Consider the following 16,881-nt stretch of genomic DNA (forward strand, 5'->3'; position numbering starts at 1 on the left):
TAAAGTGCCTCCCAAAGTGCTGGGATTACAGGCGTGAGCCACCGCACCCAGCCGAGAGTAACTTGACTGTGGGGAACTCTGGTATCTGCTACCTTAGCCAGGGGATCAAAGTCATCACAGTGATAAATCATGTTGACTGTACTTTTGCTATGATGTGATGAAAATGGCACTTCACCTCTGAACTCTTCCTCCTCATGACCTGTAACCCCAGTCCAATCATGAGAAAAGCATCAGACAGATACCAACAGAGGGGCAGCCTACAACACACCTGACTAGCACTCCTCAAAACCGCCAAGGCCAGCCGGGCGCGGGAGCTCAGGCCTGTAATCCCAGCACTTTGGGAGGCTGAGGCAGGTGGATCACGAGGTCTGGAGATTGAGACCATCCTGGCCAACATGGTGAAATTCCATTTCTACTAAAAACACAAAAATTAGCTGGGCGTGCTGGCGCGTGCCTGTAGTCCCAGCTACTCGGAAGGCTGAGGCAGGAGAATCACTTGAACCCGGGAGGTAGAGGTTGCGGTGAGCCAAGATTGCGCCATTGCACTCCAGCCTGGCAACAGAGTGAGACTCCGTCTCAAAAAAGAAAAAAACCTGACAAGAGGATCCTAGAGGGGACATGACAACTAAAGGCCATGTGATACCCTGGACGGGATCCAGGTACAGAAGAAGGACATTAGGGAAGAACTAAGGCAATCTGAATAAGCCATGGACTCCAGCTCATGATAATGTATCAACACTGGCACACACTGTAACAAATGTGCCCCACTAATGTAAAATGTAAGATGTGAATAACAGAGGAAACTGTGCCCCAGGCATATGGGGACTCTGTACTATCTGCCCCATCTTTCTGTAAATTGAAAACTTGTTCTAAAAAATAAAGTCTATTTTTCAAAAAGTGCACAATCTCACTTCATGTCCATGGTAACAAGCCCCACCCCATCCTGACCTTCCAGAGGAGGGTAAAGACTCCCCAAGGTCACAGGGTGGCAGGAGCAAGGCAGGGCTGCTGGTGAGTAGCCAGAGACTCACTAGAGTCATTCAGGATGATGCAACCTTAGGGTTAGGGTTAGGGAGCCTTTGCACCCAGGTATGGAGAATGGGGACATTTACCTCCCTTAACTATGAGAAGTTACTAAAATGGGCTGCTGGGTAAAGAGCCCAGTGGGTCCCCCGACACAGCCAGCATCCCCCGCAACGCAGCTCCCGTGAGCTCTCTGCTGAGCCTCAGTCTTGCCATCTGTCCAATGGCCAAGCCCTGGCGCCCACAGGCTGCCCAGCACGGAGGGATGTGTGCTTTAGAGAGAAGTCAATAATTATTTTAGGAGACGAGGAGCCCTCCCCCTGGCTCCGTGATCTTGCGGCCTCTGCCGGTGGCAGTGACTCCAGGCTGCTGTCTGAGGCTGCTTTAACGGGGGCAGGGGTGGCAGACAGGCACACAGAAGCCTCTTTGTCCCAGCTCTGGGGTGGTGGCGATTGGCAGCCGGCTCCCCTGGGGGCAGCTTCGGCTTGGTTACCACCCCTCCCTGCAGAACACTGGGACAAGGAGACGGATGGGAGACGGCTCTCCCCAGGCTACCCTGACTCACGGGGGACCTTGAGGTAGTCTCTGGGCCTGTGGGGGCTTCCATTTCCCCAGAGGTCACCCAGCTGGGACTTCTTCACCCCTCTCTGCCCACCTCAAAGGCCTAGCATGGAGACGGAAGGCGTGGCTGAGGGGCCAAGTGAACGCACTGAGGGCAAATCCATGGGCTTTGGTCCTGGGTCCCAGTCCTGTCTTTCCTGCCTTCCAGCTCAGTCAAATCCAGACTCCACTTCCACATACAGGGCGGGCCACGACCTGAGCCTGGGACTTCTCCGACCTCATCCCCGACCTCTGGACTCACTGTGCCCTCTGCCCGGAAGGCCCTCTCCCAAGGTCCACGGAGGACTCTGACTGCTCCTTTAAGAGCCAACTCATAACCCAAACACTTCCTCCTCCTTCTCCACGTGGAACAAAAGCTCAGGGCTCCCACAGCCTTCACTTGTTCACCCACTGACTCATGACAATGATGTCCTTGTCAAAGTGGCTGACCTCCACGTGGCTAAATCCGAAGGTCCCTTTACTGCCCACCTTGCTGGTCCACTCGGTGGCTGTTCCCAGTGGACCCCCAAGACTCCTGGAAACACATTCTCCTCTTGGCCCCTGCAAGCCCTTCCTGGTACTCCCCTGACCTCCCTGGTTCTCCCCCGACCTCCTTGGCAGCGTCATCCCAGCCTCCCTTGCTGGCTCTTCCTCCTCCCCAGCCTGGAAACATGGGAGACTCAGCCCCTGGGGGTGCTCAGCCAGCTTAGGAGATAAGGAGCTCCATCTCAACACAGATGACCCCGGATTTCTTTTTCTTTTTCTTTTTTTTTTTCCAGAGGGAGTATCACTCTGTTGCCCAGGCTGGAGTGCAATGGTGCGATCTTGGCTCACTGCAACCTCCGCCTCCCGGGTTCAAGCGATTCTCCTGTCTCAGCTTCCCTAGTAGCTGGGATTATAGGCACGTGCCACCACACCCAGCAAATTTTTATATTTTTAGTGGAGACAGGGTTTCACTGTCCCAAAGTACTGGGATTAAAGGTGTGAACCACCATACCCGGCCCGACCCCCAGATTGCTACTTCCAGCCACCTCTCCCTACCTCCAGACCTGGATTTCCAGTTTCCTGCTCGACACCTCTCCTTAGCTCACCAGTGGCCATCTCAAGCATCTCCCTGAGGCCTGCTCTGCCGACCTCTCTCCATGTCTGTGAATGACAGCTTCATCCCTTCCACTCTCGAGAGAGAAACCTTGGAGTCAGGCTAATTCTTCCCCTTCTCACCTCCACAGCCAACCTGGAAGCACATTCTGGCAGCTCACCTTTCACAGCTCCTCCAGAATTTGACAACTCATCATCACCTCCACTGCTCCACCCAGGTCTGGGCGACCCTCGGGTCTGGGCTGCCATCTTCATGTAGCTGGACCATGGCAGGTGCCTCCTCCCTGGCTCTCCCCACCCCCAGCCATCTTCCCTGCAGCATCAGATGATGTCAGCTCCCTGTGGGAAACTCACCAATGGCTTCTCATGACCCCACATCCAGACCACGGCCCTCAAGGCCCCACAATGTCTGCTTCCAGTGCGTCGCTGGGCTGCCACAATTTTCCTTTGATCAATTTCCTCCAGCCACAATGGCCTTGCTCTGTTCCCAAACACAGCAAGCATGTGCCAACCTCGGGGCCTTTGCATTTGCTCTTCCCTGTGCCTTGGATGCCCCACTCCAAGATCTCTGCACGGTCCCTCCCTCATCTCCTTCAGGTGTCTGTGCAAACGTCACCTTTTCAGAGAGGCCTTTCCCGCCTACCCCCTTAGCTTGATTTTGCTTCCCAGTGCTGCGTCATGTGTGTCTGTGTTTACTGACTTGACACCTTTCCGTGCTTCTGCCTTCCTTGATTTCTGGGGCCTGCCTGGGACTATGGAAGCTCTGGGGCAGAGAGTGAGGGGTAGGGGGCAGGCTCTGCAGGCTGGCATGGTGCCCTTACTGCCTGCATGTTAACACACAAATCAGGGTGGCTATTTAAATCGATTAGGGACTGTGCAAACACCACTATCAGGGGATTGTCTACTCTTATCAGCCCAGAGGCAAAGGTGTGGGATGGGGAAGCTGGTGTTGTGCAGCCTCGAAAGCCAGAGAGTTCCTGGGCTGTGGCTGGAAGCTCAGGTCCCAACCAGGGAAGGGAGACAGTGACCTGCCTGGGACATTCACCCTCCCAGCCTGCACAGCACACACCTGGGCTCTGATAGAGCCCATCTTTTACCCCTGTAGAGGCCTGGAACGGCCTGGCCTCCCAATGTTAACTGGAGGCTATACAGGCCCTGGTGGGGAAGTCCTCATTTGAAAGCCAGGCAGGTCTGGATTTGTGATCTCAGACTCTGCTGCTGCCTGGGTGAGGACCAACAAGCGACTTACGTAGCCTCTCAGATGGTGATGGGAACCTCCTCACTAGGGTGGCACAAAGAGTGAAAAGTGCCCAGCATGGGGCTTGGCACATAGTAAGTGCTCACAAAACATCCGTCATTAAACTGACCAGTAAGCTAAGGTGCAAGCCTTGATCAGCGGTCTGGCAGGTGCTATCCCCTCCCGGCCCCTGTTTAGTCACTAGTTTTCTCAGCACCTAGGTACACCTGCATTTTGCCTTCACAACAGCCCTAGCCAGCAGCCTCATTTACACTGTGGAAAATGAGGCTCAGAGATGCAATAACACTTGCCCAAGACCACAGAGCCAGAAGGTGGTGGAGCTGGGACTTGAACCCAGGTCTGTAGAGACCTGCTCGTAACCATCCCCAGATGAGGCTGCAAAGCTCAGACTGTCTATATTCCTGCCCTTGAATATGGGGCTTGAGGCAGAGAGGCTTGGGGTGCAGGTCTCTCCCATCCCTGGGGGCAGGGGACATGCCTGGCTCCTGCCTGGGCTTCCCAGCAATGGACGGGTTCATCTCTCTCCCATCCTCAGCATATACCAACCCCATCCCAGACCCAGAAGGTTCAATTAGCTGGCCTGAGCACTATTGGCTTAAGCAGCTAGAATGCTTTTAATGAGATTGTGGGAGTTGAACCCTTAGGGATGGCCAGGCAGGACCAAGGGCACAGCCGCCCCCTTCAGTCTGAAAGTTGGGGACTGGGAGGGGACGGGTGGTGCATGGAGAGGAAGGAAACTGAGTCACCCAGGGCCTGGGAGTGGAGATAGTGTATTAACAACTATGTTGTGCTCTGCCTTGAAGTGTGACTCTGGACTGGTCCCTTCTCTGAGCCTTAGTTTCCTCATCTGGAAAATGATGACAACCTTAGCGTAAGAAGTGACCGACGGAAAACACCCAGGAGGTACTAATAAACAACAGCTCTCTCATTCATTCATTCATCGATTCAAAAAATACTGAGCACCGGCTGTGTGCCAGGCCTGAGGCTTGAGCTAGGGACACAGCGGTGAATGAAGAAAACAGACAAAAATCTCTGCTCTCAGGGAGCTGGCATTTGAGTTGGGAGAGATAAGACGATAAATAAAGACACTGTGGACACAGTGTAACAACAGAAAAGGGGGACGGTGTGTGACAGGACTGCTATTTTGAGACAGAGTCTTGTTCTGCTGCCCGGGCTGAAGTGCTGTGATATGATCTTGGCTCACTGCAGCCTCCGCCTCCTGGGTTTAAGTGATTCTCCTGCCCCAGCCTCCCAAGTAGCTGAGACAACAGGCACCTGCCACCAAGCCCGGCTAATTTTTGTATTTTTAGTAGAGGCAGGGTTTCACCATGTTGGCCAGGCTGGTCTTGAACTCCTGACCTCAAGTGATCCACCCCCCTCAGCCTCGCACAGTGCTGGGATTACAGGCATGAGCCACCACACCTGGCCGGGGCTGTTATTTTTTGTGGGGCAATCACACCTCCTCTGCTGTGAGGAGGTGACCTCTCAGCAGACACCTGGAGTGAGCCATGTAGGTGTCTACTGTCAGAGTTCTAGTCACAGAGAACGGCACATGTAAAAGCCCTGAGTAGGAATGTATCTGAGAGTAGGTGACAGAGGCATAGTCAGGGGGCCAGCATGGCAGGTGCAGGGTGACCTAGCATGAGGGTGGAGAGAGGAAGCTGGGGCAGGTACACTGAGAAGCGTGTGTTCTGTACGGCTGCAGGTGTATGCAGATAAGAGTAGGGGAGTGGCATGATCTGCCTGGGGCTCTAGCAGGATCCAGCTAGCCGTGTGGAGACTGGATGGTGCAGGGCAAAGGTGAAGGCAGGGAGACCAGGAAGGAGGCTCCTGAAACAGTCCAGGCGGGAGGATGGTAGCTGGACCAGCGTGAGGACCATGAAGGTACAGAGCCATGGCGGCGGTACTCCTCATGCAGTTTGAAAGTAGAGTTAACAGCGTTTGCTGATGGTTTGGATGTGCAATGCAAGAGGGAGGGGGAGGAACTGAGGATCATGTTTAGGTTTTGGGCCCAAGTGTCAGGCTGCAGGGAGATGCCGCTGACTGCGATAGGGAGGCAGGGTACCCAAGGCACATACTGGACTCGAGCACACACATCTGCGCATGCGGACACACGCACGCGCCAGTTACCCGGTGGGTCCCTGGCCCCTAGGGAAGTTGAGGCAGGCAGCAGTGCTTCGGGCACTCACCAACACCGACTATGACGAGGGGCGTGTGCTCCCAGCGGGCCAGCAGCAGGAGGTGGACCAGGTTGTGGGCGATGAGGCTGAAGCACAGGATCACAGAGCACCACTCCTGGAGGCGCTTGCCTGCAGGGAGCAGAGGTAAAGCAGTGAGACGTAAAGGCTGGAGGGTCAAGGCCAGGCAGAGTGTGGCCCCATGGGAACTTTTCTTTTCTTTCTTTTTTTTTTTTTCTGAGACAGATTCTCACTCTATCACCCAGGCTGGAGTGCAGTGGTGCCATCTCGGCTCACTGCAACCTCCACTTCCTGGGTTCAAGCAATTCTCCTGCCTCGGCCTCCCGAGTAGCTGGGATTATAGGCGCCTGCACCACACCCAGCTAATTTTTGTATTTTTAGTAGAGATGGGGTTTCACCATATTGGCCAGGCTGGTCTTGAACTCCTAACCATGTGATCCGCCTGCCTCAGCTTCCCGAAGTGCTGGGATTACAGGTGTGAGCCACCGCACCCGGCCAGGAGCTTTTCAACTGTGTTCAATGCGTCTATATTGCCAAACACAAGCTGAGCTTACAGACTCCCACAAAGGATTCTGTACCCATTTCACAGATGACGTCACTGAGGCCCTGGCCAAGATCAAACAGTCGGGGCTGGATGAATTAAACCAAGGAAGGGGCCCTTCAGAGAGTGGCCCAATTCTTTGACAGACAGGACCAGAACTCTGGTCTCCTGGGCCCCTCTGGGCTCTCTCTGGAGACGCCTAAGGGAACTTTAATGAGCTTCTTTTTCTTTTTTTAAACTAGAATCTTTGTGGCTTCACTTGTCCCCGTTTGCAGGTAATTATTTGAAGGCAGAGGCTACAAACAACCTTTAATCCTGGTGGCTCACACCCTGCCCAGTCTCCCTCAAGCAGGCTCCAGACAACGAGTCAGGAATTCATGGACAAATAGGGCTATGGGGACAGTGGGGCTTCTCAAAGTACGGCAGGTAGGCCAGGGAGGCAAAGCTTCTGATTCCCAAGAGGAGTCAGAAGTCAGGCTTTGGGTGTGCAATCTGTTTAAGTGTTGCCACATAGTTTTCATAGACACATGAGTTCAGACAAGCTGATTCACTCACTGCGGCTTTGTGGTGTCAAAACTTGGGAAATAACCTAAGTGGCCGTTGCCCGGGGATTGGCCAAATGAATTCAGTCCACATCATCTCTGCAGCCAGGAAAACGCCTGGGCAGTTGTCTATATGTGGACGTGAAGAGACGCCCAGGATATCTAGGTAAGCGCAAAAAGCAAAGCGCCAAATAGTAACCATTTATGTTAAAAAAAAAAAAAAAAATCTATATAGTTAAGACTGGCTTTTCCCTTATTCCCTTTTAAAGTACTAGCATATTACATTGTTTTCTTTTAATCGTAAATTAAAATAAAAAAATAAAAGGGGGCCATGTGCGGTGGCTCACATCTGTAATCCCAGCACTTTGGGAGGCCAAGGCAGGAGGATCATTTGAGACTAGGAGTTCGAGACGAGCCTGGCCAACATGGTGAAACCCCATCTCTACTAAAAATACAAAAATTAGCCAGGCATGGTGGCGGGTGCCTGTAATCCCAACTATTTAGTTATTTAAAAACTAAAATAAAAATAAAAATAAAAATAAAATAAATAAAAGGGGTTAGGCCCAGTGGCGTACTCCTGTAATCCAAACACTCTGGGAAGCTGAGGCGAGAGGATTGCTTGAGCCCAGGAGTTCAAGACCAGCTTGGGCAACACGGCAAGACCCTGTCTCTATTAATAAACAAAACAAAACAAAAAATTTTAAAAATTAAAGGAAATATGGCTGGACGCAGTGTTTCATGCCTGTAATCCCAGCACTTTGGCAGGCCGAGGCAGGCAGATCACCTGAGGTCAGGAGTTTGAGACCAGCCTGGCCAATGTGGCAAAACACTGTCTCTACTAAAAATACAAAAACTAGCCAGGCGTGGTGGCAGGCACCTGGAGTCCCAGCTAGGCTGAGGCAGGAGAATTGCTTGAACCCAGGAGGCAGAGGTTACAGTGAGCTGAGATCCAGCCATTGCACTCAACCTGGGTGACAAGAGCAAAACTCTATCTCAAAAAAAAAAAAAAAAAGGCCAGTGGTGGCTCATGCCTGTGAGACCAACACTTTGGGGAGGCCGGGCAGATCACAGGTCAGGAGGTCAGGGAAACCATCCTGGATTAACAGGTACGGAAACTCTATCTCTATAAAAATGCACCAAAAATTAAGCTGAGGCGTGGTGGTGCGACCTGTAGTCCCAGCTACTCGGGAGGCTGAGGCAGGAGAATGGCGTGAACCTGGGAGGTGGAGCTTGTGTGAGCCGAGATTGCGCCACTGCACTCCAGCCTGGGCGACACTGTGAGACTCCGTCTCAAAAAAAAAAAAAAAAAAAAGGAAATAAAAACACCATGTGGGTGACACAGAACATGTGACTAGGGTATGCCCCAGGCAGCTGCTCTGTAAGGCAGAGAAGACCTTTAATGACAATAATTTGATCATGGGTGTTTAAAATATACTGAGCAGTTACTACACGTCAGGCGCCTGCTAAAGTGATGTCCTTTTGCAGATGAGAAAACTGACCACCAGAGTGGTCAAGGAAGTAGCCCAAAGCTACCCAACTAGTCAGCAGAGACCAGAATTCCATGGCCAGAGGTCTGGCTCCTAAGATCCTGCTCTCGCCCGGCTCCATCCTGTTCCTGCTGCCCCTGGTCCCTCCCTCTATTCCCCATCACCCTATCACCTTGATGACATTCTGGGTGAGGAGCCCAGGTCCCCCTTAAGCAGCGGGGCCAGGCAGGTCCCTGTGAAGGGGTCAGGGCCAGAGCAGGTGAGAAGGGCTCCTCCCGTGTCCATCCTTTCTTCTTTTTAGGGCTCTGTGTATGCTGTTCCCTTCACTCCCTGTGCACCTGACACTGCTCCTGCTGATCTCACCCTGGAAACCTCCATCTCCAGGAAGCCATCCATGATGCCTCCTCTGACCCCACACTCCCCCAACACGAGACCCATCACTCATGCCTGTGGCCTTGTCTACGTTTGCCTTCCCTACCTAAATGTGAAGTCGGGAGGCCCAGAACCATGTCTGGCTCACTCACCAGGGCCCTGACACTCAGTAAATGCTTGCAGAATGAGCATTTGGGAATGAAATTCCCAACCACAATCCTAACGGACAACTCCACAGCTTTGTGTCTGGGTGCCGCTCACCGACATACCTTGGGAAGGAAGTACTGGGTTCCCCATTTGTCATGATAGGGAAACTGAGGCTCAGGGAGGGAGAGGGCCTTGTTCAGGTCACACAACAGCAAGCTGCTCCTGACCTACCCCGAACCAGAATCAGGATAGCTGCCCTCCCCTGGCCTATGAAAAGACCAAGGCTCAGAAGGGGAAGGGGAGACACCAAGGTTACATCCCTTTGGCCCCTTTTGTACAGAGGAGGACACTGAAGCCCAAGAAGGCGAAGGACCTCAACAGAGGTCACATAGCAGAGGTCACAGGGGCCTAGATCTCCTGGTTTCCCAATTCTCAGGCAAGGGCTGTTTCCCTTGAGCCACGCAGCACCCCCACTGCCCCGCAGCTGCCCCAGCCTGGGGATCACTATGATCAGGCCCAGCAGGGCCTTCCCCTTTCTGGTTCTTGTTTGTAGCCAAGGCCCAGGGCTCAGAAGCAGAAAGCCCCGAGCGGCTGAGGTGGGAGGACATGGAGAGGCGGTGAGAAGGAAAGAACAAGTGAACCCTCCCGATGGACCTGCCTGCCTGCCCCACAGCACACAGGGACAGGAAGTGGGCAGAGCCAACTGCAACACAATCAAATAAGTTACCCTAACAATGGCTGACACCCACTGAAGCCTGTCATGTGCTGGGGTGTGGCCCATATTGGAGACGTTGCAAACTGGCTCCCTCTGACATTTTGCCCTCAGTTTTAAAAAGTGAACTAAATTTGAAAATCACGTAAAATTCCTAGTTTCCTGCTTCCCTCAATAACACAGGGTTCTGGCCACCCTAGGCCTGAACAGTAATAGCTGCCCCCATCCGATGGGATACGAGCTCCAGGTTCACCCTGGTCCTCTCCCTTCCCTGGGGTCTCACACTCGGTGGCCAGATTTGGTGGTGGCCCTGGCTGGGCCCCTGTAGTCATCTGAGTTTTTGAGCCCGAGGCACAGTCTCTCATTCAAGTATCAGCCCCTCAAGGAAGGAACTGAGTGATCTCATTTCCTAGACAAGGAAACTGAGGTTCAGAGCTGGGTTTGGATCCCAGACTCATCAATGAGACATGTTAGCCTGGATGTTAGGGGCTGTCCTGAAACCAGAGATGATCCAGCTCTTTCCCCAGGCCATGGAGAACATCCTCCAAATCTGAATACTTTTCCGTCTAAACTCCATCTCTCTTTGGCCTCTGGAAGCTGGATCCTTCTGCAGACCAAATACCTTAATTCTGATCCATAAAAAATGCATACACAATGGCCAGGTGTGGTGGCTCATGCCTGTAATCCCAGCACTTTGGGAGGCTGAGGCGGGCAGATCATGAGGTCAAGAGTTAGAGATCAGCCTTGCTAACATGAACATAGTGAAACCCCGTCTTGACTAAGAATATAAAAATTACCCATGTGTGGTGGTGGGCACCTGTAATCCTAGCTACTCTGGAGGCTGAGGCAGGAGAATCGCGTGAACCCCAGAGGCAGAGGTTGCAGTGAGCCAAGATTGCACCACTGCACTCCAGCCTGGGTGACAGAGCAAGATTCCATCTCTGGGAGGGGAGGTAAAAACATACACAACGTAAGTAGCTTTCACTGAGCAACTAGAACATGCCAGGTACAGGGCTAAGGTGACCTCAGCACGCCTCATCACCTCCTGGGGCTAGGGATCCTCTGTCTCATTCTTCAGAGAGAGAAGCTGGGCCTGGAGAGGTGAAGGCACTTGTCCAAAGTCACTTGAGGGTTACCAAAGTCACAGCATGGACCATCAGCCTGGTAGGGCCTGTGGGGTCAACTGGCCTAAACTGTGTCACTTAACAGATGGGCAGACTAAAGCGGGGTCAGGGAGTGTGGCTGCTCAGGACACAGGAGGCCTGGGCTGTCCTCTGGCTGTAGTGCTGAGGTCCTGCTTTTAGAGCCAGCCCCTGGCTTGGCAGGGGTTGAAGATCTGAGCCAATAGTAGTGGCCACTTGTTGGCCAGAGGAAGGGCTGGCCTCGTGTGGTAGGTATGGAGGGCTAGGAAGAGCAGGGGAGGGCTGGGATCATGCCTTTGTCATCCTGCTTTCCAAGTGACAGGCTGCAGTAAAAGGCTTGGCGGGCCCAACTCTTCTGGTTCCAGGTAGAGACAAGCCCCAAATAAGCTGAACTTCGGAGGGCCCCTGGCCTCCAGCAGACCCTCAGCCTCAGGGAAATGGGGGACAAGAGGTAAAGAGAAGGCGGGGATGAGAGACGGACAGAGGGATAAATATGAGATGAGAGACAAATAAGGAATCAGAGCCACGGGAAGATGAGAAACAGGCTGAGTGCCGCGGCTCATGCCTGTAATACCAGTGCTTTAGGAGGCCAAGGTAGAAGGATCACTTGAGGCCAGGAGTTGGAGACCAGCCTGGGCAACATAACCAGATCCTGTCTCTACAAAAATAAAAATAAAAATTAGCTGGGCGTGGTAGCTTACACCTGCAATCTCGGCACTCTGGAGGCTGAAGCGGGAGGATAATTTGAGCTCAGAAGTTTCGGGTTGCAGTGAGCTACAATCGCTCCACCGCACTCCAGCCTGGGTAACAGAGCAAAACCTTGTCTCAAAAACAAACCAAAAAAATGAAAGAAACAAAGATGAGAAACAGAGACAAAATGAGCAAAAAACAGAAGGCCCATCTGGGGGACTGTGAACCCCTGGGCTCAGCTTCGAGAGTACAGGCCAGGACTCTCACCCAGTACTCCTGACACCCTCCACCTTTCCCCTCCCCCGGTGCCAAGAGCCTCTGTAATCCCCAGGGCAGGGGGCACCAACAGTTAGCCTGGGTTGGGGACAGGTGGATCAAGGACTCTTCAGGCTGCACCCTTGAAACCTGGGGCACCTGAGAAGCAGCACACACACATGGCCAGATTTCAGCTGGGACCTTTTGGGAAGTTGGACACCCGTCTCACCCTCCGGCCTGCCAAGCTGGCCAGGCCCTTTACAAATCCTGACATCTGGCATGAGGTGGGCTGCTGCTGCAAAACTCAAGCCTAGAACAGGACCCTTCATGGCTCCCAGGTCCCGCAGGACCAGGGCTCAACCTCTAGGCCAGACAGTTGGGGCTTGCAGAATCAGGCTGCGGCTGCCTCCCTGCTGCACCTGTCACCATTCCCTCGGCCCCATGCTGTTCTGGTACAACTACTCACAGTTCCCTATACACAGAGGCCCATTCTCTGCCACCTGCCCTGCACACATGCTGTTCTGATGATCTGGAATACTCGCCCCCGCCTCCCACACACTCACCCCTGGCTGGCTGACTTCCATAGTGAAGAGTAAGAACATAAGACCTAGGGCACCCGCTCCCTGCCCAGTCCCGGGTTCCAGGCCTAGGCCTGCTGCTGCCCGGTGCCCCGCCCTACGACCTCAGGCAGTCTCTCCCATTTTCTAAGCCTCAGGAAACATTCCGACAAAAGTGGACTGGGTGCTCGTGAGGGGCCAAGCACTTCAAGCAAACCAAATAGGTTCAGTCCCTGTCCTGCTGGCCTTCCCATCAGGCGAGGGCAGATGTGGGCCTAACCCCGATTAAGGTGAGCTTTAGGAAGAGCGTGCATGGGGTGGGGGTTGGGAGGGGTTGCAGCCTCCTCCTCTGTAAATGGGGTTAATATCAGGGTACAGCTCACACAGTTGTAGTAGGAATGCACTGAGAGCAGATGAGGAACATGCCAGCATAGTGAGGGCTCAATCACTCGGCTATGTTGATTGCCATGATTATGACTGTCAACTGTCACAGTGCCAAACCACCTCCGGCCCCAGTAATCTCAAACATTCCGCTCCTAGAACCCAGGAACTTCTCCCACTCTTCCCTCCAGCCTACATGTGTCCTCCATGTTCCCTAAATATGACTGGCAAGCTCCCACCTCAGGGTCTTTGCATTTGTTGTTTCCCTGGTCTGGACCAACCCTTCTTCAAATATCCTCAGGGCTCCCTCCCTCGGCCCTTCCTCCCTTCAGGCCTCCCTTCAGGCCTTCCTTCGAATGTCACCTGCTCAGGGAGGCCTTCACGCCCCCTCCCTAAAATGTCATCCCGTCCCCAACATTTCAGGTCCCCCTCTCCTGCTATATATTTGCTCCACAGCGCTTGCCACCACTGGGCATGTGAGACAGTTATTTGTCAAGTTTATTGCCTGGCTATCTACTAAAATGCCAGCTCCATTTTTTTCTTTTTCTTTTTTTGAGACAGAGTCTCGCTCTGTCATCCAGGCTGGAATGCAGTGGCACGGTCTTGGCTCACTGCAACCTCCGCCTCCCGGGTTCAAGAGATTATCCTGCTTCAGCCTCCCGAGTAGCTGGGATTAGAACTGCCCGTCACCACACCTGGCTAATTTTTGTATTTTTAGTAGAGTCGGGGTTTCTCCATGTTGGCCAGGCTGGTCTCGAACTCCTGACCTCAAGTGATCCACCCAATTTGGCCTCCCAAAGTGCTAGGATTATAGGTGTGAGCCACCGTGCCCAGCCAGCTCCATTTTTTTCTGTCTTGCTCACCACTCTGCCCCCAGAGCCTAGAACACGGGCTAGAAGATAGGTGTTCAACATACATTGCGCCTGGTTTCTCATTTTATCAGGCCCAGAGGGGTCAAGTACTTCCCCAAGATCACACAGTGAGCGGATAGAAGCAGAGAGGCCAGTGGAAAGGAAGTTGGAGAAACCAGTTTGGCAAGTCTCCTCCCCTACCTCCAGGTCTGGAGGAGATAAGAGGCCTTGACTGCAGATTTGGGGCACCAGGCTGTCTGCAGACTGTGATTCAGGCATGGCTGTTCAGAGAGTGAAGTGCACTTGGGGAAACCAGAAATGGACAAATATGCAATTGATCGTGATGAGGTGGGGAGACAGCAATCCCTGGGGAGGCTTAGAATGCCTGGGAATGATTTGGGCTGTCTGAAAGTAGGCAGGGTTCACAGGAGCAGGCAGAGCTGGACACTAAAGAGGGAGGCCCTTGAATCCTTATCCCCAATTCCCAGGTGGGGAGTTTGAGGACCAGAGAGGTGAGGTGGATCCCCCACAGCAAAGGTCAGACTACTGTTAACAACAGGGAGTGCCTACTGAATGCCTAGTGCCGCACCACAGTGGACGATCTCATTTCCACTTCCTAACACAAAGGGGCAGATAAACTTTAACTTGCAAGGAAACCAAGGGGAAAAAGAGACGGAAAGTGGCTTGGACCAGGTCATACGGCTGAGTAATAGAGTCAGGATGTTAACCCTGGCCTACCTCCAGGAGAGCGGGAGGTTGTAAGTCCGTAGGCTGGGTGCCTTGGGTACAGGCCTGAAGAAACCATAGCGGCATGGACCAGGTACCCAAGTCAGGAGTTAAAAAATCACATACAGAGAATGGAGTGGTCTAGGACCCAATGAGGAATCGCAAATGGCCCATGGCCATGCTGCCTTTTAAGGAAGAGAGAGCATGGAACCCAGACCAGTGAGGGTGGAAAGCTAAGGTGCTAGTGACCCAGATCCACTCCAGGCAAGGGCTGCGTGTGGTGCTTGGTGGCTGCCCCACAGCAAAAGGATGTCAGAATGTATGACAAACAAAGCTTGATGCAATGGTGACACCTAGGCAGAGGTGCCTCCCAGTAACCTGAATCTGGAGTTCTCAAAGGCGCTTCCTTAACCCCTGGGGACACAGGGCCCTTCTGAAGCCAAACAATAAAACTCCTAAGGCTCACCATAGGAGTCAGAGAAGGTGGGGGTGCCCCAGCGTGCTTACTGGAGCATATACAGTGAGCAAAGCAGGAAGAAGCTAGGGAGAAACCGTGGCCCGAGGGAAAGGGGCAGAGGGAGAGGTGAACTCCAACTTGTGATCTGGTCTGGGGAATATGGGGGTTCCAGTCCCAAGTCCTAAGGAAGGGGCTAATACATGGACGTGAGGAAGGGGCAAGAGCTGGAGTTGGGGCTTATGTACAGGGGAGCTTACACTGGGGTACGTTCAGTCCCTTCACTGCCTGGGATCCAAGAATATGGGTTAAGGACTGATGCTCCCCACTGGAGGGTTGAGGAGAGGATATCGGTCTGTAGCCACTGAAGCTATCACTAGGATGGGGTTTTGGGGGAAGGGTGTGGGGGGTACCGTGCAGCTGGAAGCCCCTGAGTTAGGGTTCCCTGGGCAGAGGAGCTGACATTCCCAGGTTAGGGAAGTGAGGTCATTGTCTGCAGCCCAGGGCCTGGGCTAGGGCACAGAGGAGGCACTAGGGTGTAGATTCCAGATTTGGGGAACCTGGGATGAGGTGTGACTTTTAGGGGCCTGAGGGCAGTGCTTATAGCTGAAGGGCAGCTTTGGGCTTGGACTGGGTCCTGCAGGGATGAGGGTGTGGGGTTCTAAGTCTAGGAGCACTCTTCGCAACCAAGAATGCCCCGGGGCTAGGATTCCGTATCTGCGGGTCCGATGGGAGCTCCATTTGTCGCCTAGGAAGCTCATGGTAGTTTCTTGATCTGGGGAGTGTCTTTGCAGCCAGGAAACCCCGGGGCCAAGGTTCTGGCTTGGGTTTGGAAGGGACGCTGGGGTGGGGTTCCCGAACTTAGGGGCGCTATTTGCAAATTAGACACCCAGGCTGGAGTTCCGCATCTGGGCCCGAGGTTGGGGCTCCAATCTACGGTCGCTGTCCACAGCGGGGGCTGGTGACCGCAGGCCTGGAGGGGGGCCCGGAGGTCTTACCTGGCGAGTAGAGCGCAGCCAGCTCGCGGGCCCCAGCGTGCTGCGCGCCCCAGCGGCAACAGGACGCCTCGTCCTCGTCCAGCTCCAGCTGCTGGCCCGGCCCATTCTCGGCGCCCGCCATGGCCACTCGCCCGACCGGCCCGGTGCGCTTTGCTGGCGGCGGCGGCAGGGCCGCGGAACCGCGGCGAGATCACGCCGCCCAATGACCGCCCAGCGCCGGGCGCGGCGGCGCCGCGGGCGGGGTCCTCGCCCGGCCGCGCGTCACAGCCAATCGGGGCTCGCGCTGGAGCTGCGCAGGCCAATCGGATGCCGCTGAGCCGCAGCCAACCGCCGCGAGCCGGAGGCTGGGCCGCAGCTGGACGCAGCTGGGCGCGGAAGCGTGGGGCGGAGGCGGGTGTCCGCCTGACCCGCTCAGCCGCGGCTGGGTTCCCGGCTCCAGCCCACCTGGAGCTCGCGGCGCGTCGCCGCCCACCTAGGCTTCGGTTCACTGGCCCTTGCAGTGGGCCGAGGCTGGGCCCAGAAATGGGCATTTCTTGAGCCCGCAGCGTTAAGCGCCCACTATGTGCAAGGGACGCGAAGGGAGGGCGCCGGGCCAGGGCGGAGGCCAGGGAGCATTTGGCGGGTGCTTTGCACAATGCTCCCTGGCGAGGCCGATGGACGGTGGGCTGGTTTATGAAGCCCTACTGTGTGCAGAGGTTTTGGGGGCCGTGCGTTCATCAGCTGTGTGCCAGCTCTGTGCTGTGCGCCCAAAGAGGAGAAACCTCGAGCCTGTCCCACATCTTCCCCAGCTCAAGTTCTCCCGATGGAGAGGACAGTCAGCTAATGAAAATGACAGCTAGGGTCACTATG

At 54.3% G+C, this 16,881-nt stretch overlaps 1 protein-coding gene across 2 annotated transcripts in view; it reads right to left on the bottom strand.

Moving 5' to 3' along the window:
* TMEM189 (transmembrane protein 189) overlaps positions 1-16,257 on the bottom strand; it is a 29,739-nt gene extending 13,482 nt beyond the window's left edge. The window contains exons 1-2 of one of the 2 annotated variants that reach the window (XM_003904621.5): positions 16,033-16,257; positions 6,169-6,288 (exon numbers count right to left, since the gene is read on the bottom strand). In XM_003904621.5, coding sequence (XP_003904670.1) covers positions 6,169-6,288; positions 16,033-16,153 — 241 coding nt within the window. In that variant the 5' untranslated portion in view covers positions 16,154-16,257. The remainder of the gene's footprint in view (positions 1-6,168; positions 6,289-16,032) is intronic. The other variant, XM_031656848.1, reaches the window with a different exon arrangement.
* Positions 16,258-16,881: the final 624 nt, after the last annotated feature.

This window comes from Papio anubis, chromosome 16 (assembly GCF_008728515.1).
Source record: "Papio anubis isolate 15944 chromosome 16, Panubis1.0, whole genome shotgun sequence".
Lineage (NCBI taxonomy): Eukaryota > Metazoa > Chordata > Mammalia > Primates > Cercopithecidae > Papio > Papio anubis.